General features: G+C 31.3%; 1 protein-coding gene across 3 annotated transcripts in view; it reads right to left on the bottom strand.

Annotated features, from left to right (window-relative positions):
- Nucleotides 1–25,207, bottom strand: part of LOC115883847 — a 90,535-nt gene that overhangs the window by 17,448 nt on the left and 47,880 nt on the right. For all 3 annotated transcript variants that reach the window (XM_030902275.1, XM_030902260.1, XM_030902266.1), the window contains 2 exons: nt 5,835–5,922; nt 3,901–4,083 (listed from right to left, as the gene is read on the bottom strand). In XM_030902275.1, coding sequence (XP_030758135.1) covers nt 3,901–4,083; nt 5,835–5,922 — 271 coding nt within the window. The remainder of the gene's footprint in view (nt 1–3,900; nt 4,084–5,834; nt 5,923–25,207) is intronic.

Genomic DNA, 25,207 nt, shown 5'->3' with positions numbered 1-25,207 from the left:
TTATGAGATTATTTAGCTTAGTTTTTTTTGTCTTTCGGGGCTCTGGAATAATGCCATCCTAACCTTTCTCGCTCTTCTTTTTTCTGATATTAATTCCATTTTTTTTGGATAATTGTTACCTTTTAGCTTTTTTTTTAATTTCAGTCGGCAATAGTGATGTTGGTACATACGATGTTGTTTCATGAGGTGGATTTCCTGGCTTAAGGATCATTATTAGTTCAGACACTTTCCAAAATTATGGTACATATTTCAATCTAAAAGAAGCATTGATTAAATTAGAAATTTTGACCAATGCTTTTCTTGGTAGCACTTTTAAAATTTGTCCAGTAATAGGGTCATAACTTGGTGCTTTTTTGGATTGATATTGGTTTTTATTTCTTGTTTAATTTCAGCTGGTGTTACAAGCGGAATTGTCTCACTTTCCTGCCCGCTAACGTGAGGAAATGTAATGTCTTCCTCTGCTATATTAGGTTGGAATACTTCTTCAAAGTGGTCCGCAAATCTTTCTGCTTTTTGTTGGTTGTTCCTGGCCCAGCTTCCATTCTTTTTTTTATTGGAGGATTGGATATCTTTTCAATTTTTTTGTAGTTTTCCATAGTGTTCCATAATATTCTGTGCTGGAATCAGTTGTTAACGTACGCAGAATTTCGCTAATCGTTTTTTAATTGTTTAATTTAATTTCTTAGTGGGATTTTCAGATTATTTGGCTTAGTTTTGTCTTTCGGGGCTATAAAATAATGCCATTCCTTTCTCGCTGTTCTTTTTTCTGATATTAATTCCAAAATTTCTTTGGGATAATTGTTACCTTTTAGCTTTCTTTTGATTTCATGGGTATTTCTCCATACTACATTTTGAAAGTCTTTCACTAACTTTACCACTTCAAAATTCAGTTATTCTTCGGTTCGTAGAGAGACTGCCGAGTCGATTCATTTTTCTAATGCTGATCTAAAACTTTCCCAATCTGTTTTTTATTAGTTAGACAGGCATTGCTGGGTTTACAGATAATGTCTTCACTTATAGTTAGCACAATGGGTGTATGATAAGTGTAAATATTAGACAACTTAATAGCATGTATATTTTTAAATTTTCGGCACAACTTAAATTTTTTAAAAAAATGTAAAGAAACCAAATAACTATACAAAAAAAATAACTTAAAAATGCTGCAAAGTTAGTCATCGGTGGAGATGTAACCTTAATATATGCAACCAACGCTTTCTTATATATTGATTAAAACAGTAGTTACTGAGATTAATATTGTTTTAAAGAAATACATTGTTTTAAAATTATCGCCATCAAATTTGCAATTCGATGTTTGCTCTTTCAATAGATTTTGAGTAAATCAATCAGTGAAAACCGTATCAAATTATGTTCATTGTTTTTTTAGCAAATGCTCTTACGTACAACCCAACAAACAGTTTTCTAGCTGTACTATATTTTGGGATATTAATCAAATCATTAATCTTTTATCATTAGATAAAAATATAAATTCAATACTCGACTATATCTTAATTTTTTGTGATCTGTTTATTGTACAGATTTTTCGATCTCTATTCCTTTATTATATGTAATGATATTTTGTTTGCAAATTATGTTTCTTGAGATACTTAGCACAAATGTTCAAAAGCAGGAAATAAATTTGAATCCAATCCTTGTCGATATTTCTAATTTCCATGGCAAATAGCCAAACCCCAATTTTTTCTGCTTCCGTATAATAATGTTTGCTTCAAAGAAAACAGAAATAACTAATTTAATATTTGCAACAGTTCAATCAACCTTTAATTATCCTGAGAAACAGTCACACAATTATTCGGATATAATATGAAACTAAAAGTTATATCAAACATAAAACGTAGAATATAATATATAAATAGTATTTAGTATATATAGTATTTACATGAAACGCATTCATGTAAATACTATTTTCAATACAAGAGGATGTAATAAGTAACTGCAATTAACATTTTACCAACATAATAAGGTCTTTAATTTTGAAGTTACAAAAATAAAATATACAAAAAATATAACAGTTTTTAACAAATTTTAAAATTAGGATCATTTATTCTTCTAGTATGTATTTCTTACATTTTCTTCAAATGCAGGAGAAGAACGAATACTCTCTAGTAATGAACTTTCAATGTTCAACAATTGACAGACTCTCTTGTTTTTGTGAATTCCGAAGATATGTTTTTCAGGTTTCCCACAATTTGTCTATTTATTTTTACTCTCTCATTGTGCATTTAAATATTAAGTCTGTATGCACTATACTTAGGGATATTTCAATTCTTTGTTTTTTCCCAAATAAAACAAAAACCTTTTCGGACCCAATGTGACTAAGTACTTCAATTCAATCGAAAAAAAAAATCATCGTAGACGGTAGTACTCCATACATTTTTCTCCTTGGAAAATAGTTGCCCTTGTCTACACAAGGGCAACAAAAAAGTTTATTGAGTGCCTTACATAACCAGCGTCCACTTTTATAAACATTCTCATTAAAATGACGAACACACGATTTTAATTTAGTATTAATATTCACAATGTGCTTTGGAGGTCCTTTTTCAATATTTTTTAATTTTTCTGAATACACCATAGAAACAATACTTCAGATTGCAAAATTATTTCTATTTTACAGCCGCACTCAGAATCGGTCATCGTAACGCGCGGCGAAATTTTTTTTTATTTTATACCACAAAACAGATGAGTTTTTGTGGTTGCATCACCCACCGACCAGTGACTTTTTTAAAAACAATATTTTGAATAATTGAATAATTTTATTATAATTTTTTGAAGGGATGCGACGCATCACCCGCACCAATGGAAGCTTCGCCGCCGATTTTAATGCGTTTCTTACTTTATGAGATCATAAAAATTCAACATCATCTAATTTATTAGTACGGTTTTTCTTTCACTTTTATTGGTATTTTTACGGTCGTGAGTTTTTATAGATCTTTCATCAAAGGATTTTACCATTTCTAACATGGCGCTTGCTGTATCTTTGCTATAATGTTATTTGTACGTATCTTATTACATTTTATACAAAATTCTAACCCATTCGTGTCAACGTTAGACTTATTTGTAAGAAAATGGTTCAAAATATTTTAATAAAGTGTGTTAATCGAGAAAAAAAAATTGACAAACGATATCCAAAAATGATAGAAGAAATGATTTATTATTGAACTGAAATAACAGACCATAGCAATAAGTAAAGAAACGCGTTTCCTTTATCTATGACTGAACTGCTACTGTCGATATTCTAATATTGTCCAAATAGAACACAATCTGGAATCACAGATATAATAAAGTAGCCATCATAAATATTATAGGTATTTTATTACACGGCATAAATTCTACCATAAAATATAATACTAACACTTAAAGAACAGCAGCTGTACAAAATTTAAGTCACGAAATTAGATATTTTTATATCACTATTATGATCAGTGGCGGACCCACGGAGGGGCTTCAAACCTTTGGCTCAAGTCCTCCCATCATGTAATAAAATATTATTAATTTATTATGGTAGAAACGACTACTGAGTACAAATCGTTTGTCGGACTGTATGTACTTGAGTAAAGTTTTGTATCTAGCCCCCCCCCCCACCTTTCTCGAATCCTGGATCCGCCCCTGATTATGATTGAGCTTTAAACTAAAGCGTAGTATTTAAGTGTGTAAACGTCGAAAAAAGTGTTAACATTCTAGTTTGTCTCACTTTTAATATTCTTTAACTTTATTTCTTTTTTATACTAATAACCTTATAATTTGTTTTTAATGTATCTCTAAGCTCAAAAAGTAATTTTAAAACCTGCCAAATTAAGTACAAAATACAATATTAACACTGTGTATATATTAAATTAGCAATTTCTAATTCTTTTTTTTTACAAAACGCTTAAAGATTTTACCTACCTTCACCTTCGTGTACCCATTTAACCGATCTTTTCTTTCTGTTGACGTACATTTGGAGTCCTTTGCTACTTTGGTTGCTGATGTCGCTCAAGGAACTTGATATTCTTTTTGCCAACTCCACCTGATCTTCCACCGTTGGATGGAATCCTTTTTCATAAAAGGAAGAAGACGCAAACATTTTCCCTGCAACAAGAATCGAAATTTAGCAGAAGAAGAATTAAGACTTATCAAGAATTTAATGGATTGTAAATTCTCTGATATATCATTCAACATTGTATGGAGAAGAATACAAGAAAGTTTCCACATATATTTTTATTTCCGAAATAAATTTCCTGACATTGTTATTTTATAAGATTTTTGTATGCATAAATGGATGCACCAACTTTAGCATTGATTAGATTAAATCGAACAACATAATATTATTTATATAATGTTAAACAAGTTTTAATATAAATTTATTAATAGTATAGAGAAAAATATCAACAGTTCTTCAAATTCTATTCTTGATATTTAAGAACCTTTATAAAAAACTTTAATATAAAGCTCCTGTTACAAATAATAAACTATTTACATTATAACATATTTCTGTACAAAATCTATTTAATTCTAAATTCAACTATTACGTTTTACCACCGCGTTGCATTGGTTTGATTACATTAATTTGAAGTATGAAAATTTATGTTATTTACACCGAGACGCCATATATTTTACACAGTCCATATGTACAGTCCCCTTGAAAATGGAGCTTTTTCTAGTAGCAAGGTCAGTTTACTTCTAGCGTAAGAAATACATACAGACTAGAGATGAGCAAGAAATCGCAAACTACGATTAAATCGCAGCGATTTTAAAATCGCAATCGCCACCTGCGATTGGCTCTTATAGGAAACTGCGATTGCGATTTCTTCTATTTGCGAGTTTCAATTTAGGCAACCAGTATTACTATAGCTGCGATTTGCCATCTTAATGCGAGTTGCAATTTTGCTGCGATTGTGATTTTGTAAACTAGGACCGTGACAACTTTCTATCTGCGAGTTTGAATTTTTAGGAGTTACGATTTGCGATTTTGTTGCGAATGTAATTTTGTGGTCTATTGAAGCATTTTATAGTAAACTGCGATTGGATTTTCTCTCTGATATTATTTATTTATAGAGGAAGTATTATTTTTCTAGGACCACGATCATAATATACCAGGTGTTCCTCAAGTGTGGTTTCCCCTATAACTTTTTTTATCTTTTCTGATAAAAAACGTGATTTGGTATGTTAGTATATGACATAAATTAGGATTGATTGACGTATTCAATTGTTTTTAGTCACTTCCTGTTTCACCGGAAATGACTACAACTTTTGATTTTTAAATGACACCCTCGGTATTTTTTTTAATTTATTCAATAGAAAATGACACTCTGAATAGAATGGCATATAATATGGCAACTTTTGACATTTTCGCTTAAACAAATCGTATTTTAAATTTCCATCTAGAATGTCATGGGTGTGTTAAAAACATTAATTTTAATCCAGATGCCTTGGAAAAATAGATTTCATCGTCTATTGTTTTTCGCGTCTTGTCCTGGCCAGTTAAAAGATGCCCAAATCGTATTTTAATCATATCTCAAATTTTGCAAATGGAACGAGGGTGGCTCATTGGCATATTTAGAAAAAGTTTTTTTTTAGGATTAATTTGTTTGGGTAAATATTAAAATCACAATCGCTGGTTACAGTCGCTGCATTCAAAAATCGCAATCGCAATTTCAATTGCGATTGGAGGATTGCAGTTTTGCTCATCTCTAATAGAGACTTCAAATAATTGTTCGGATTCGTGGAACATTGTATATTTTGAGCAAATCGCATCAAAACATGTTTTAGCGTTTTGTGGAAATCAAACTAGCTTTCTTACATGTTTGTGTAAGGTTAAAGAAAGGAAACATGATACTCACTTGCGGATTTTGGTTGAATTTGTTCTCCATCGGCGGGTGTGAATATTTTCTCCAAATTAATTGGTTTTGGTGGTGGCGCATTTTCATCCTAAAATTATAATTTTACGACATTAGAATTTTTCAAATAAATATTCAACATTTAAAATAAAATATTGAAATTCTAATAAAAAACGATTCTATTTTACAGATATTTTAAATACATTTGAGATTGGGACCTTTGGCTTTACAACTGCAAAATAAAACCTAGTGTTTTACTAGTAGTAGTATCTTTTATATAGAGTGTCATTCACGGCCATGGCATGAGACGTAAAGGCACCTGTTTTATCTGTCTAAATTATTTTTAGCATTACAGTTTTGCCGTTTCGTACTAAAAGTGGTAGCATCTTTGTAATTTAAATGGAACATAAATAATGGTAACATAAATAGGAATATTTTTTTCGAGATAAAAAATCAAACATGTCTAATGATAAACTAGTTAACATCAGCAGTATCCAAAGTGTTTTAAGAATACTGTATAAATAATACAAACATGATTATGGTTTTAAAAATTTTGGAAATTTTCATGTTAAAAGTTACAGTTAGGCATGGAATCTTTGGTGTCACAATAGCGAAATAAACACTAAAGCTTCGTTCAGAACTGCAATTAGTGGAATAAATTAGTGGTTTCAATTACACTTTATACTTTTTAGTTTTCGATTATTCACAATGTCTAAAAAACACAATAATTAAAATGAATAGAATATCCTAGCAACAGCTTGCGGTAGTCAGTTGTATCCATAGAAAAAACCTAATATTTAGCTTATAAAACAACAAACTTTTGATTTCTAACCACAATTTGTCTTGACGGATGATAATCAAAGGCCAAAATGACATTCCTCGCAACTTTTAAAGTATAATTAGTGGAAAAGTTAAAAGTTAGAGGTTTGTTAACTTTTTCCACTAATTGAAGATTCCTACCACTAATTTTAACGTTGTGAATGCTTACATGATTATTAAAGAAACAAACTTCTACGTTAACTGAAACCATTGATTTATTTCACTAATTTTGGGATTCTGAATGAAGCTTAATTCACCACAATACACCAAGACACTTTACTATATGTACCGCAAACTACACGAAAAGTGGTTTAGTGTATTGTCGTAAATTAGTTAAAAGTTAACAAGCAAATATTTCCAATATGCTGTATTATGAGACAATTTTATACAAGATTGTCTTTTATTTTTATCATAAAACATAATAAAAAAATATAAAAATTGAGGTTCATTCAAAATTGTGAACATCTTGTAATTTTTTAATTAATTTTCTGTTGCGCTATCTTCTGTTACGCTATTATAAAGTTTAATCAATTATTATAAATATTTATATAAATAATGTATTTAAGCTTCTTAAAAAAAAGAAATAAATGACTGAAAACGAAACTTAAATGTTATTTTTAACATTAAAATTAAAAATACTTTTATAAAGATTGCACCCTATGTATTGTTTTAAAAGGCAGTTATTTTTTATGCATTCATGCTTTATCTGCATAATAACTACCGTATGAACGAAAAAGACGGCGTCCAGTTGGCTTGAAAATGACGATCGATGACATTCCCTATATAATTTTCCATATAAAATGACAGCGATCTTCATTTCATAGCCATCGATAACGCCGTTTTTTTCGATCGTATGGTATAAATATGTACGAATAATAAATTCTAGTGATTTTCTTTATCATAGATAAATTTTTAGTAATTACGTAGTGTAATATAATATTTTTAATAGATAAAATTAATATAAAAAGAACTAAAATAGAAAACGAACTCAACTCAAATGAAAAATATATTTTACTTTGGATATAACTTTTTTAAGATAAAGATATTTTATAAAAGGAGTTAATATATTTCGGTAATAGAAATTATGTTATTTCATTACAATAACAGCTAAAATTATTTCTAAAATGTCTTCATTGTATTATGTATTTTTAGCACTAAGACCGAGAAATATATCAATTAATTTAAATACTCGCGCAAAATCCTAACAAACAATAAAACATGATGCGTATTTATTTATAATTAAACGCCTACGAAAATAAAACTCTTATTTTTAACGCCACGTACTTCAAAGTGCACATGTTTTTCTTTTTTTGGCTTATCCGTCTTTGTTTTAGCCGGCTCATTTCTATGATTTATATCATATCCATTATCGCTATCCGAGTATCCATTCGATTTGATGCTTCCAGATCCATTCACGTATCCGTTGGAATATCCATTCGATTTAAAGGTACTGGATTCGTTATGGCTGTATTTGTTGCTATAATTCTTGTAAACTTTTTCTTCCCTTGTTTCAATACGTCTAGAATACGTTGTATTTTCAGTTTTATCGAAGTACTGTTCCTTTTTGCTGTTCACACTCGATATTTCTCCACCCAGGAACATTTTAGTTGAGTTGTTTTTTAGGTTTGGCACTCATTCAAATGGTTCTTCACAAAAACTAATTTATTAAACAGATAGAGATTTATTCGGAAACACTGAACACTACCACGCATTCACAATGTATATTTTTTTAAATATTTTGAATTATATATAGAAACTCCCGAAAAAAACGATTTTACTGGATTTAATGAATATTTTCGTTCCAATGTGAAAAATAAAAAACCTGACGGATAAAAATTATCGGTTTTAACTGTAGTGAGATGGATTTTCGTACGGAATTGACAGTGCGCGTTTAAAAGTTTTGGCTACTAATCGACGAATGCGGGCCATGTGCTGCGCATTTTCCCGTCTATTAGATTTAGTTATGATGTAACTGACCGATGTTTATAGATTTTTCCGTACGCCTTTCTTTCCGAAAAATAAATAAAACTCGATTTATCGATTTTTCTCGGCCACACACACGCGAAATTCGAAAAACATGCCGATTAACTAGTTTCGGTTGATCGAATTGAGGCGGGCATAGTTTGGAACTATGCGTATTTTTGTTTTATCGTGTTTTTATTGAGTTTTTATGTTTGAGTTTCGTATAAAGCCGCCTGCCTACTCACATGGCAATCCACAGGGACCAATCTGCAGGGACCTTGCTCATATTGTCACATGTCAAAGCTGATATTACATAAATCAAGAATCTATCAAAAATGGGACAAACAAATCACGAGACGATTTCGAGGAGGCTTACATTCAAAAAATGACAGGAAAAACAATTATCTTTGAAAAATTACCTTTGAATTCAAATAACAAAAAACAACTGCAACTGTCAAAAATTTATCAAGAGACAAACATACAGGGTCGCTGATATGTATGGGAACAGTCGATTATTAGGTAAAACAATTATCTTTGAAAAATTACCTTTGAATTCAAATAACAAAAAACAACTGCAATTGTCAAAAATTTATCAAGAGACAAACATACAGGGTCGCTGATATGAAGCTGATATGTATGGGAACAGTCGATTATTAGGTAAAATAAAGGAGGTACAGCAAAAAGTTTAATACAAAAGTTATAGGATTTTTAAATATCTATTAGCGAGTAATAAATTTAAGTATACAGGGTCTTTTATAAAGTCGTGGAACATCAAAATTTCATTTTTTTAAATGGAACCCCCTGTATATTATTGCAAATTTTGATTCCTCCTTTAATTCTAAGCAAAAATCGAAGTACACACAATGTACCTCAAACCAACCGTTTCCGAGTTATTGACTTTTAAAAATATCACTTAAACAATTTGATTTCATTAATTTCGATGTGTTTGGTTTCATTTAACGATGCCATTCTGCGGAAACTGCGATACTTAATAATATTTGATATTAGTTTTCATGTTATCATTTATAGATGTATAAAATGAGACTATATCATATTACAAAATTTTCGTTTAAGATTTCAAAATCAAAATTTCATAATTCGGAAATTGTTGAATTTAGGTACATTACGTATGTGTATTACGATTATGTACCTAAATTCAACAATTATTGCCGAATTATGAAGTTGATTTTGAAATGTTAAACGAAAAAACGAAAATTTTGTATTTTCTAGACTTGAGATAATCTCATTTTATACATCTATAAATGCTAACATGAAAACTAATGTCAAATATTATTATTAAGAATCACAGTTTTCGCAGAATGGTACCGTATTTTCATTTGAAACCAAACACATCGAAATTAATTAGATCAATATGTTTAAGTGATATTTTTTAAAGCCAATAACTCGAAAATGGTTGGTTTGATCTGTGTGTATCTCGATTTTTGCTTAGAATTGAAGGAAGAACCGAAATATGCAATAATATACAGGGGTTCCATTTAAAAAAATAAAATTTTGATGTCCCACGACTTAAATTTATTACTCGCTAATAGACATTTATAAACCCTATAACTTTTATATTAAACTTTGTGCTGCACCTCTTATATTTTACCTAATAACCGACTGTTCCCATACATATCAGCAACCCTGTATATCCCCTAAAGCCACCTGATCACACGGTAATCTACAAGAGCCAATCTATAGAATACCTATAGATTGTCACGTGTGGAACTTGGCATTTAGATTTAAATGTCAGGAAGTCTTTAGTCGGTATCAATAGGTATACCTATCGAAAATTAAATGAACAAGACAACAGGTGATTTTGGTAGGCTACATTCAAAAAATAACACAATAAAATCAATTTGGATTTGAATTTAGATAACACAAAATAACTGTCACTATCACCCGTTTTAACGACGGAGTCGGCACGTTCATTTCCCTCTAGGCCAACATGACCTGTAGTTCAGTCATTGGGGATTTTTGCTTGGAAAAAAGTTCGGAAGTTTTGCAACTTTGGAGGGTTATAGGTTTTGGGGTGCAACCTAACTAAAATCCATGAAATGCACATTTCCAGACTTGCCGCCGGCGCCGCCATCTTGCCAAGATGGCGCCCAAAATCGGTATTTTGTGAATATCTCGAAAACTATGCGTTTATCACGAAAATTTGAGGAGAGCAGAATTAAAGAGAATAAAATTTCCTATAAAAAAGGTTCTATAAAAATGTTGGCTAAAGTCAACCGTTTAGGCACAAAATCGCTGGAAATTTTACAATTTTGCGTAAAATATGATATATTATTAATATTATGTATAGTCGATTTTCCGAAATCAAATGTCGATTAGGGTTCACTAAAACTAGTTTTAGTTTAGTTTCTTCAATTTTGTCATGAAACAGTGGCGTATCATTAATTCGCTCATTAATTTATGAATAATTAATAATTTTAATTATTGAAAATGTGTACTTGTTTCCACACCACCCAAGGCCTACTCCACTAGGTAACCCTCCCCGGAGGCCTACTCCACTAGGTAAATTAAAAACCTTAACTTATCTGCACAAGTCCGATGGACCTGGCTCATTGATGTCAAAGTCGATTGTGTCTGCTGTGCTGGGCTCATCAGGGTGGTCTCTCAATACGTCCAACTCTTCATCTTCAGCCGCCAGAGGGATATCTACAGGCAAGTCCCACTCCCAATCCCACTCCTCTTTATCGGATTCGTCGAGTGACACTTCAGTGACGTTGTCACAGGATTTCCCATTGCTGTCACAGGATTTCCCATTGCAGTATGCACAAATCATTGAACATTTTAATCCTGCTTTTCTGATCCGTAGGCTTTACCACAGTTGTTGGTTTTGCATTTACAGGATAAAAATATCAATAGGGATTTTGGAGCTGGATCTTTCAACGTTGTGACTGGAGTAATGCCTGTTTTTGTTTTCTTCCAACCCCATTCTTCGGCATCTTTGGTACAACCAGACCAATGCTGAACCTGGTGGTAAATTCGCAATGAATGCTGTCCAGCACGACAATTAATTATTCATAAATTAATGAGCGAATTAATGATACGCCACGGTTTCATGACAAAATTGAAGAAACTTAATTTTTAACTAGTTTTAGTGAACACTAATCGACATTTGATTTCGAAAAATCGACTATTATGTATATCATACTTTACGCAAAATTGTAAAATTTCCAGGGATTTTGTGCCTAAACGGTTGACTTTAGCGAAAATTTTCATATAATCTTTTTATAGTAAATTTTATTCTCTTTAATTTTGCTCTCTTCAAATTTTTGCGAAAAACGCATAGTTTTCGAGATATTTACAAAATACCGATTTTAAATCTTGGCAAATAGCGGCGCCGGCAGCTTAAGTCTGAAATATTGCATTTATGGATTTTAGTTAAGGGACCCAAAACCTATAAATCTGCAAAGTTTCAAAACTTCGAGCTTTTTCCAAAGACCTTTTTTGATCCCCAATGACTGAACTACTGGTATCCATATCAACGACACGTTGTTCCTATCGCCTAGTAAACTGAGTAATTTCTTACAGTGAATAGTTTTTATGGATGTCCATTTTCTTTCAACGCGTATATACAAAATTATGTTTATTGTTTATCCGGTGTATTATACTGCTCTACCAGCAGACGCACACAGGCTTCAATAGCAGTAACACAGCAATAACACATCCCAGAATCGCATCCGACTGTAGTTCGTCTACTAGTCAATTATGAACGAACTTGATTGTTCTTTGGCATTGTGGTGTAAAAATCTGTATGCAACCCATCTCCGCCTCTCTTTCCAAAAGAATTTTGAGAGATGGCTGCCATGTATAGCCCGTACATATTTTTGGAGTTTACTTTCCAGTTTCTGGTGCAAATTCGGCGGCATGGTTTTGAGCATAGACTTATCTTTATGAAATTATAGGAAAACCTCGTGAGAGCAGCAATTGTTACTATCAAATAAGGAACTGAAAATAATTAATTGTTTCTTTACAGGAAATATAGCAAAACTGCTTATTGGCGTTTAATACCGCTTTGTTTAGTAAACAATTAGATTTCATTTTTTTTTTAGTTTAATGCTACGGAAAGGGTGATAATAGTTATCGGAAAATGTGATACTTTAACAAGAGAAAAATATATGAAGTTAATCAAAGTTAATATAAACCATCTTTCAAAGAATGAAATCGAAATTATGTTACCATAGAATCTTCAGAGAAAAGCCTTTCAATTTTTAGGACTTCGACAAAGATCACCTATATTTTCATATTTTTTTCAATTTTCTTTAAAATGGTATAGAAATTTGGAAAAGTATAAACGGGATCAACTATTTTAGAATAAGCACATTTAAACACTTTTGTGTATCGCACTCAGTTTACTGACTTGAAATATTGGTGATAGAAAAGAATAAGCAAAAGAAGTACATCGAGCTGATCGTCGAGGTTCGCAGGCTATACCCTGAACTGCAATTAAGATTGTCGGCGTTTTAGGAGGGGTGAGAGCTCTTAACAGAACTTAGAAAAAAAAATTTATTATATAGCACGGTTCATCCGGGCATCTTGCGTTGCGTATGTAATTTTTTTTGAAGTTTCACCGGTCTAGGGGGGGGGCGGTAATTACCACTCCTCTAGAACCGCCCTTGCACTTTTTCTAGTTGATACATTAGCTAAAATACTATTACTGGATTACCTTGGACCTTGTCAATATATAATTTCTTCAAATAAGTGTATTTTTCAATGACTAAAGAATCCAAGGAAGTGTAACCCCCATATACGGGCTGCAGCAGAATTTGTACTATCTGGTCACAGCGACAATTTTAGCGATTTTTAATAGTTTTAGTGTAGTGAACTTTGTATAAACCTTATTACAATAGTAATTGATTATTCAGCTTTCAAGTGTAAAAGCCGCAACGATAAGAAAGAGTCAGGAGTTTCATAGACAAATGGTGGTCCACTTCAAGGTTATTAAAAGATAAGATTGTCTCGTAACTTTTGGACCAATAGGAGCGAAGCGGAATATCATCACTGTGACGTAGAGAGAACGTATAAAATCATAGATAAAAAGAATAAAGAATAGAATGCAACGGACAAAGAGAGATAAATGGGCAATGTAATAAAGAAAACAAACATCAAACAACTAAAAACTATGGACGCCATATACCATATACACAATGAATATCGATTCGGAAATGCACCGTCGGACTGTCGGCAGTTTTTATCTCTTTATCTATGAGCGGTAGCATCCCTGTGACGTAGTAGATGACGTTTCCGATAATGGCGGATCGAGTTACGAGATAACCTTATCTTTTAATAACCTTGGGTCCACTCCACCTTTTTAGCGTTTTCTTAGTTTTCTTATTGAGTTCGGTAATTATTTTTCGGATATTATATGTACTTGATGTGTGCTATAGGTCGATACTAGTTTTGTACCTTATGTTTAAACAACCAAACATTTTAATACGTTTTTTTCGTAATTAATTAATATTATACCATGGCATATACCATAGGCGTAGTCAAAACATTTATCAAAAATATAAATAAATATATCTTCAAGTTAAGCTAAGTTAAGAAAAATATGTGGCCACGGCACTGTTTGGAGCCATGGTAACAATTTGGTCTCGGGTGTAATATGTTCTCGTATTCTTTAGTCATTGGTATTTTTATATGAAAAATACAAGTTTTCGATCATTTAAAATTTACAATAAAAATGAACAAAGGAAAAAACAGTTTTACAATTAGAAACATGAAATCGTTTAGAAAAAAATAAGCTAAATAAAAGAAAACTCTAACAACATAACAACTACATACCAATCCGACTTTGAAGACTCTTTTCGTCAAATTCGTCAGAAACGCCTTCTTACTAGGATCACTTGTATCGGATGGTCTAAATCCTCTACTTTCGATAATCTCGGTGGTACTTTGACTCCTCTGAATTTGACCGAACGGTTGCCACGAAGTACTTGGAGTACCCGGTACCGAGGACGGGACAAATTTGGAGCTACTAGCGCTCTTCGACACCGAGTACGATTTTTTCGTGACGGAATACGAGGAAGAATTTTGAGATGATTTAGAATCTACCACTTTACTTATTAGTCTCATTTTGGTACTTCTTTGTAATATATATATAATCAGCTAGTAGTCATATCCGGGCTATATAATTTAAAGGGTGGCAAATAAAATTAGATGGTGCTTAGAATTTATCAGAGCCATTAGACTGGTGAAAAAAAAATTAAATGAATCTAAATATGAACTCTGAAATGTGAAGACTGAAACTTATATAGATAAAGGCAAAAAATATAAGAATATGCACACCAAACTAACTGAATATAACATATCATCCGGTTTAACTGGAAGGGCCAAAAGGCAAATGTTTTATTAACACCCTGTATATGCATTTTCGTGTTCGTATAGATATTTATTTTTTTTTTTGGCGATTTTTTCTAATAAGTTTGTATTATTTTTGAAAATGGTCGCACAAAGCAATTTTTATCCAATTTCAATATGGCAGAATTTTAAAGTTACTAATAAGCTTAGCATTAGACAGCCAGTCAATTATTTATATGGCATTTACTCTGCGTATACCGGGGTGCGTCTTGAAAGTGGCTCACCACTATAACTTTTAATTTTTTCAGATAAAACAACGAGAGTTGGTATGTTAGTATATGACATAAATCTGGATTGATTGACATATTCAATTGTTTTCGGTCACTTCCGGTTTCACCGGAAATGACTACAACTTTTGATTTTTAAATTGCACCCTCGGTATTTTTTTACTTTATTCGATAGAAAATGACACTCTGAATAGAATGACAATATCATGTGTCAACTTTTGACATTTTCGCATATGGTTTATTTGACATTGTAACCTGCGGTTCATAACGAAAATTTAACTCGAAATACCAAGTGTGGGGTATCAAATTATTCGTAAAAAAATGCTTTTTCCAAATATCCTAATGAGCCACCCTCGTTCCATTTGAAAAAATTGAGATATGGTTAAAAATACGATTTGGGCATCTTTTAACCGGCCAGGACAAGACACTAAAAGCATTAGACGATCAAATCGATTTTTCCAAGGCTCCTTGATTAAAAATTAGTGTTTTTAACACAGCAACGTCACTCTAGATTGAAATTTAAAATGCAATTTGTCTTTGAGCGAACATGTCAAAAGTTAACTTATGATATGTCATTCGATTCAGAATGTCATTTTCTATCGAATAAAGTAAAAAAATACCGAGAGTGCCATTTAAAAATCAAAAGTTGTAGTCATTTCCGGTGAAACTGGAAGTGACCGAAAACAATTGAATACGTCAATCAATCCTAATTTGTCATATACTAACACACCAAATCCCGTTTTTTATCTGAAAAAATAAAAACGCACCCCCGGGTGCGTCTCAAAAGTGGCTTACCCCTATAACTTTTTTATATATGTCAACTTTTGACATTCTCGCTTAATAAAAAATTGTTTTTTAAAATTCAATCTAGAGTGTCATGCGTATGTTAAAAACACTAATTCTTCAATAAGGAGCCTTGGAAAAATAGATTTGATCGTCTAATAGTCTAGGAGCTAGCCTATGTCACGTGTGCCGTTGTATGTCCCCTAAATTTTGTTGTGGGGATTTGCTAAGCACCTCTGGGAGTAATTGACAAAATTGGTCACATGGTCCAGAACATGGTCATTTGGTCGCCATATTTAAAAATTGCTGGCAAATCTAAAAAAATTTTTTTTTACTATATTTCCGTATAAAGTGCTCCGATTTTGCATTTTTAAAGATCAACTTACTCCTCTTATGAAGAAAAAAATTGTAATTAATTTACTGACAAATTTATTAGTTATTGGGATATTTTTAACATTTCCACTTAGCGGAGGAATTTGGAATATTTTCTTTAATTTTATTGAAATTACACATTCTTGTAATTATAAATAAATCATAATAGAAATTATAATAAAAATAATGTTTTGTTTATTGAAATTACACATTCTTCTTCTCACAAGAGTAATTTCAGGCGATTACAACACACCCCTTCCTGTGGATTTTGACGCTTACTGGGTCTCCTGTCAAAACAAAGAATTATTGCAGTCATACTTTGTTGATTGGGTATCCCGGAAAAAAGATTCTGTCACTGCATCTATTCCCATTTACCTGGGTGGCGTTGTTAAAGATGGTCAGCCAAGGTGTTTCAGTATAAAGAATGGCCGAATTGAAGAAGAACGTACGTTGGAATCTGATCATGAAGAAGCGGATGACAGAATGCTAACCCATATTTCTCACATGACACTGACTACAAACGTAAAGGACGCATTTATTTGTTCTACCGATACTGATGTTTTTGTTAGTGCAATTTACCACTACTTGCAGAAGTTGAAAAGTGCAGGACTTAAAGAGCTTTATGTTGCTTTTGGAGTAGGAAAAACGTTCCGGTATAAAAAAATTAAGATTAAAGTTAATTAACCAAGATTAGGTTTTTTCAGTTTTATACAGTTTTTTTCACAATATTTTGAAGTAATCACTTGTCACTCGCAATTTAAATATATTAATTATGCGTTCAAATTGTACCAATTTATTTCTTTGTAAAATAAAATAAACTACTTTGAAATTAAAATGACAGACACATCTATCACTGTCAAGGATTTTGTCGTTGGACAGACTATATTCCCCTTCACTCGTTTGATAGCAGATTAGCACTTAATGTTTTAACAGCTTTACCTGCCATTCATTCTTTAACCGGTTGCGATACTATAAGCAAGGTTAGTACAAAATTAGCAGCTCTGAAAGTAGCAAAATCGTATGCTGAAAAGCTCTTGTTAGAATTTGGTAAAGAGCCAGTAAATGAAGAAATGGAAAAACAAGTAGAAGAATTTTTGGTTCGTGCACTTTCATCAAACTTGAGTACAATGGATAAGCAGCGTTTCCATCAGTTCCATCATAAAAAATTACAAAACTTTCAAGATTTGGCCCCTACTTCAAGATCAAGCCGTCTTCACATAAAACGGAGCTACTTGCAATGCTACAAATCGATTCATGATTTGGACCCATGTGAAAAACTTAATCGGTTGAACTATGGTTACATAGAGAAAAAGATGGTATTTTGATTCCACAAGTAACAGACGACCCAAAGGACCCTGAAGACTTTTCTAGACCATGTAGTTGCTAGTGTGCTTCAGAGAAATTGTATGTCCCTGTAGAAAATTAAAAATAATGTGTTGCGACTTTTGTAAATGTAAAAGTAGTGTTTTAGACCAATGCAAGAACCCTCATACGTAAGTTTTCTGCTTAAACATCTTAATTTTTTGCATTCGAAAAATTATACTTGTTGCGCGTTTTTTGCGAATACGTCTTATGCATTTAAATATACTTTTATTATTTTAAAACGAATTTTTACTAGTGCTTAAAAATGCGCCATGGTTCCATATTTTTAAATTTTACTTTCCTCAAAAGAACTACAGTTAAAATATATGTATTCACAAAATTTGTTTGCGGTCAAAAAATGCGTATAATAACCTTTAAAACTAAAATCCCGACCCTTTGTTAGGAAGATATTAAAATATATAAGAAATTAGTAACATGTCGGCCATATTTAAATATGGCGACTAAACGACCACGATCTGGAGCATGTGACCAGTTGGTTTTTAAGCTCTTATACATATTTAATAAAACGCCGCACAAAAACTTAGGGGACATATAACTGCACACGAGACATGGGCTAGCGCCCGCACTATAATGTTTTTGGTGTCTTGTCCTGGCCAGTTGGAAAATGCTCAAATCGTATTTTTAATCGTATCTCAATTTTTTCAAATGGAACAAGGGTGGCTCATTAGCATATTTGGAAAAAGCATTTTTTTACGAATAATTTGATACCATACACTTGGTATTTCAAGTCAAATTTTCGTTATGAACCGCAAGTTATAATTTCAAATAAACCATATGCGAAAACGTCAAAAGTTGGCATATGATATGTTATTCTATTCAGAGTGACATTTTCTATCGAATAAAGTAAAAAAATACCGGGGGTGCCATTTAAAAATCAAAAGTTGTAGTCATTTCTGGTGAAACCGAAAGTGACCAAAAACATTTTTATACGTCAATCAATCCTAATTTATGTCATATACTAACACACCAAATCTCGTTTTTTAACTAAAAATAAAAAAATTAGAGAATTGAACCACTTTTGAGATGCACCCGGTATTAGTCTAAAGTCAAATATACAAAGGAAAACCTTAGATCAAAATCTAATTTTATTTGCCAGAATTTCATTAATTTTTTGGAAATAACATATAAGGTAACACGTTTATATTTTTTTTATATTATCATAAATTATTGTATGATCTAGTTCATATCTTATTTATATTAAATTAAGAATTGAATATTGTGATAAACTAATTTAAGATACTTTTAGCTAACACAACTCTGAAATTAATTTACACCTGTCTGCTGCACACAATCCTGAAGAAATCGTATATAAATAGAATTTATTATAGAAGAGATAAAATTAACCCAGACTGCATTTTATATTTACTCAAGTTTAATGTCAATATTCTACAGAGTGTCCAAACATTTTATTTATATCTTTATTCAAAAGTTTTATTTTTAATGTTTATTTTTTAATATTTATTTTTTAAGGTTGTTCTTATTCTATTAAAATGTCCTTAAAATCTCTATATGTTGCTATCAACTGATACTGATCAAATATAATTATTAGCCCTTTGTATAAATTATAAAGCATATAAATTTATAAATTAAAAGAATTACTATTTCATAGTTCAAAATAATAATAGCAGTGTTCTTTACAATTGCAATTTTCTTATTTTTAATTTAAATTTTCAAGAATAATATGAACATTATAAAAAAATGATATGTTATATTATAATATACAGGGTGGTCCGAACTGTATTCCGAAAACTTCGGTAGCATATTCTGCAGATTAAAATAAGTAAAAAAGTTCGTATAAATGTATGTCCTAAAATGCTTAGTTTCGGAGATACAGGGTGTAGCAATTTCATTTTTATTTCGATTTTTTCCAAATAATTTCTGAAGTAAAGTCAATATTTGAATGAAAATTGGTGTCTGGGAGTTTTTTGATATGAGAAATTTGATTTTGATGTCAATATGGCTCCTACTAGTAGAGGGCGCCACCTACATATTTTTAATCGGTTTGAAGAGTAATAACTTTTCGTCCGTACCTGTATAAAACTACTGAGTAAAAAATATACATTTAAGACGTATTTTACGTAAAAAAGGTCTCTTGGCAAAAATCGCTACGAGTAATGGTTTTCGAGATATTTAGAAGCGTAATTATTAATACCTGTCATCATTGACATTAATTAAACATATTATGTTGACTAAATAGTTATTAAACTGAAATCATAAATTTGAAATATTTTTGTGCCAAAAGTTTAACAGAAACTGTTTTATCATCATTTTTTGCAGAAAAATTTATGATTAATTAAAAAAAAATCAAAATTTTCAAATTTATTATTTCAGTGAAATAACTATCTACTCAACGTGTTTATTTTCGTCAATAATGACATGTATTGTCTATTTCAATTCTAAATATCTTAAGAACGGTTGCTCCTAGCGATTTTTACAAAGAGATATTTTTTACGTAAAAAGTCACAGAGATGTATATTTTTTCACTCGGTTGTTTTATACAGGTACGGACAAGAAGTTATTACGCTTCACAACAGTTAAAATACATGTAGGTAGCGCCCTCTACTAGTAGGAGTCATATTGACATCAAAACCAAATTTATCATGTCAAAAAACTCCCATACACCAATTTTCATCCAAATATTGACGTTACTTCAGAAATTATTTAGAAAAAATCGAAATAAAAATTGAACTTCTACACCCTGTATCTCTGAAACTAAGGATTTTAGGACCTACATTTATATCCATTCTAAATATCTTAAGAACGGTTGCTCGTAGCGATTTTTACAAAGAGATATTTTTTACTTAAAATGTCACAGAAATATATATTTTTTTACTCAGTAATTTTATACAGGTACGGACGAAATGTTATTACACTTTAAAACAGTTTAAACACGTGTAGGTGGCGCCCCCTACAAATAGGAGACATATATTCACATCAAAATCAAAATTCTCATGTCAAAAAACTGCCAGACACTTCAGAAATTATTTGGAAAAAATCGAAATAAAAATGAAATTTCTTCTCTCTATATCTCCGAAAGTAAGCATTTTAGGACATATATTTATACGAACTTTTTTACCTATTTTTATCTGCTGAATATGCTTCCGAAGTTTCCGTAATACAGTTCGGGCCACCCTGTATATTAGGAAAAAAAGCAATAAATACATATCATTCATCAAAATTGTGAAGCTTAGACTAGACTGGAAATAAAATTATATTAACAGATATTTTAGTTATATATCTTTAATTGTCCAATCTAGATAATAGGGTTCATTTTAAGAATTTAGTCTACTTTTAGAAACGAAGCAACATATACATATATTTCTTTAATATTTAGAAAATTATCTATAATATTTTCAAAATTAAAAAAAAATCTCTACAATAAAATAAATAAATTATTGCCTATTTATTATCATATTCATTGACATTTTTGTATTACAGCATACCAATTAAATAATATAATTTTTATGTATTTCACTCGGTGGATATAGATTCTACTTAATATGACATAAGTGCTGCCATCTAGATTTACTGATATTAAATAAAAGTAGCATAAATATTTCTAATGTGAATTAACTAACTTTTACGAATGTATTTTAATATGAATTTAATTACATAGAGAAAACCACAAACAATTTCAGCTAAATGCATCCTAAAGAATTAAAACAAGTAAGCAAAAAATAAATAAATATAAAAATTAGAAATAAAATATTTCAAATTAGTAATATTGATAAACCTAGTAGATATATATAATTGATCAATTATTATCATTAACTAAAAATAGATACCTACATATTTTAAGATAAGTTTAGTCTGTTTAAATTTAATTGTTTGCGTGGGTATGGAATCCAGAAAAAAATATTTCATAACTCGTGATGCATTACAGATTGACAATTTGAAATGATAATTGTGCCATTACCAAACTATTAATTAACTTGATTGGTCAAAAACAAACATGAAATTACTGGATAATTACAAATAGATAATTTTAAATATGTTAAATGTCAAATTTCACACTATAAATATTTAGACAAGGCATTTTTTCATTTCCATTACGAAAAACCGAAAATCGGCGTGCCAAACAAAAACGTATTTTTAGAACACAGCTAACTCGCCATACACATATTTAAATGTAACATATCCGTCGAATACGAACTGCATTTTGTTATTGTTAGTGCTAAAAAGATGATGGTTACAGCTCAGAAGAGATGAGACTCGATTAATAACCGAGGATGGGCTCATTTTCGTAACCTCGATACGTCGCATGATTTATACGAAACGATCTTACTGAAGGAAATAGATGAGCAGGAGATGATGATGCTGTCAAATTTGAGACAGCTCTCTCTTCTAGTTTGAGACTAAATATAAATGTGTCACTATAAGTTATACCCAAAAATAGCACTCGGAAAACCCGACACTAATCGCACACACGTCGCGTTACTCCAATTATTCTCGTTTTGGCAGAAAAAAAAGAGAGAAGACTTTAGAGCGATTTTAGTGCCATAACTGACCGCATTTGATAACGCCGATCTTGTAAGTACACCAAAAATAATTTCGCCAGCGTCTAAACGAATATATAGTTCGTTTCTGGATGATTTCCAATAATATCTAAAGTACTTATCAACGTTGAACAATATAGCCTATGCGTGGAACGGCGCGGCTGTTCCTGCCAAACCTTGTTGTCGCGTTCGGATCGTTTTTATAAACAAATTTTTCCCGTTAAAATGAAAAATTATTTATCTAGATGCTGGATAATGGCTTGGTGTTATTTTTGGACCTGGAACACACGTACGTCGCCGGTAGACCTAATGTAAACTTAGCATTCGTGATTTAATCCTGTTGTTTTCCAAGGTTGGATTGCCAACTAAATGGGTTTCCTGACTAGTATTATGCAGGAGTCTAACTCGATTATTCTCGCTAAGTGGTGTATGGTTGGAGGGAATTTTAATAAACGCCCACAATATATTTTACGCAGATATGTGTTGTTTATTGCCCAATGTCTGGACAAAAATAAATAATAGTACATTTACTTACCGCTCGCTGTTTACAGGATATGCCGCTTTCAATCAGTAGTTAAATAAGGAATACGGAATTTTTACATTCTGTATGTTCTGTAGAATTTGACTTTAAAAGTTGAAGTTGGAATGTGTCGGAAGTTCAAATGAAAGATGTAATTTTTTTACAGCAATCAATATATCAAATCCTTGAAATTTAATTTCGACTTCAAAATATCTTACATTATAAATTAAGATGATATGGATAGGTATCATTTTCCATATACAGGGTGTCCCAGAAATAAGTGCAAGAATTTTAACTGATAGTATATTGCGGCAGAAACACGCGTATGAGGTATTTTTTGCGAAAAAAAAAATTTGAATATTTGGAATTTTAAAAAACAAAATTGGAAATTTCTTTAGTTTTAAGTTAAAAAACATAATTTCTTGATAATATGGCAACATAGGTAGTAGCTTAAATTTACATGAAAGAAAATCCAGAAAAGATCCAGTGGTTCTCAAAATTTTAGCAACAAATCGCTTATTTTGGAAATTTTCAAAGTAAAATAACTCGGTTATTTCGGACTTATTTGAAAAACGGTAAAAAGAAAAAATGTTTCTTTTGGCCCGATCTACCACCCCTCAAAATACTTCCACTTATTTCTGGGACACCCTGTATAACTCAAAAGTAATTAAAATATTTTGAAGAAAGTATGTTTTTTCGTAACTGTTAGGAAAACCTACAAAATAAACGTGTTATTTTTTGTAAACAACACTGCGTTTGATCCAAACGGTAACCAGCTGTGGCTTTTTCGTAAGGTATATCTTCTTTTACAGGAGGTATATCACCGTACATAAAACTCAGAGTTTTATGTACGGTGGTAATATCGTCTCTCGTCGTCAAAAGCAAAATACAAAAAGAAAAAAACCTAATTAATGTCTAAATTTAACTATTCAAGGACCCTTTAGATTTGAGTAACTACGCCCAATACCGGGAGCGTCTCAAAAGTGGCTCACCCCTATAACTTTTTGATTTTTTCAGATAAAACAACGAGATTTGGTATGTTAGATTATGACATAAATTAGGATTGATTGACGGTATTCAATTGTTTTCGGTCACTTCCGGTTTCACCAGAAATGACTACAACTTTTGATTTTTAAATGGCACCCCCGGTAATTTTTACTTTATTCAATAGAAAATGACATTCTGAATGGAATGACATATCATATGTCAACTTTTGACATTCTCGCTTAATAAAAAATCGTATTTTAATATTCAATCTAGAGTGGCATGGCTATGTTAAAAACACTAATTCTTAATCAAAGAGCCTTAGAAAAATAGATTTGATCTTCTAATGATTTTAATGTCATATACATATATCAATTTTTTGAAATGGAACGAGGGTTGCTCATTAGCATATTTGAAAAAATCATTTTTTACGAATAATTTGATACCACACACTTGGTATTTTGAGTCAAATTTTCGTTTCGAACCGCTAGTTATAATTTGAAATTAACCATATGCAAAGATGTTAAAAGTTGACATATGATATGTCATTCTATACAGGGTGTCATTTTCTATCGAATGAAGTAACAAAATACCAAGAGTACCATTTAAAAATCAAAAGTTGTAGTCGTGTCCGGTAAAAACAAGAAGTGACCGAAAACAATTGAATACGTCCAATCAATCCTAATTTATTTCATATACTAACATACCAAATCTCGTTGCTTTATCTGAAAAAATAAAAAAGTTATAGGGGTGAGCCACTTTTGAGATGCACCCGGTATATACTGTTGGCGTTCTATTAAAATAAAATAACATAAAGTCAAACTTGCAATTAACAATTAATTACCACCTGATCATAACTGATCTTTAATTCGAATATTTAACTGTCCAGATGGTCTAGATATTTGATCAATATAAAAAGTCTCATATTCACATAGTATTTGGTATATCACATTATTTCCGGTTTGTTATTCAGTGTTCAGTGGTTTAAGCCCCATACATTTAAAATGGACAAAATAATTAACTCAACATTTCTCAGCTGTTATTTTTATAAGTTTACCATAGGCAACTAATAATACACACTATCATGACAAGGCCACGAAGGCTTTGACAAGGGCTACTATGACGTCACAACTGTCAGCTGAAGCGCGGGAAGAGGCGAACGTACGTCTTATGAGGATGAGCAATCCTATTAGTTTACCGTTCTTGGGTTTAGCCCCATACTCACTATGCGCTGATGCTGTTCGTCGATGCGGTTCATCAATGCGTTTTATAATTCCATTCTCACCTTGAAAGAAACCACCACGTTCGAAAAGAAAACGTTACGGATTTTTGGAGCTGATCATTTTTTTAAACTCAGCGCAGTGCTTTTTACAATAAGTACATTTTTTTTGTAGGTTTCTCTCCCAGTGGCGAAAAAGCCAAACTTCTTTCCATTGATTTTTCAAAAAAATAATACGC

The sequence above is a fragment of the Sitophilus oryzae genome, unplaced genomic scaffold (genome assembly GCF_002938485.1).
Source record: "Sitophilus oryzae breed Bouriz unplaced genomic scaffold, Soryzae_2.0 scaffold_111_pilon_pilon, whole genome shotgun sequence".
Taxonomy (NCBI): Eukaryota; Metazoa; Arthropoda; class Insecta; order Coleoptera; family Curculionidae; genus Sitophilus; species Sitophilus oryzae.
Note: the sequence above shows the minus strand (reverse complement) of the source record. Positions and strands in the feature narration are given on the sequence as shown.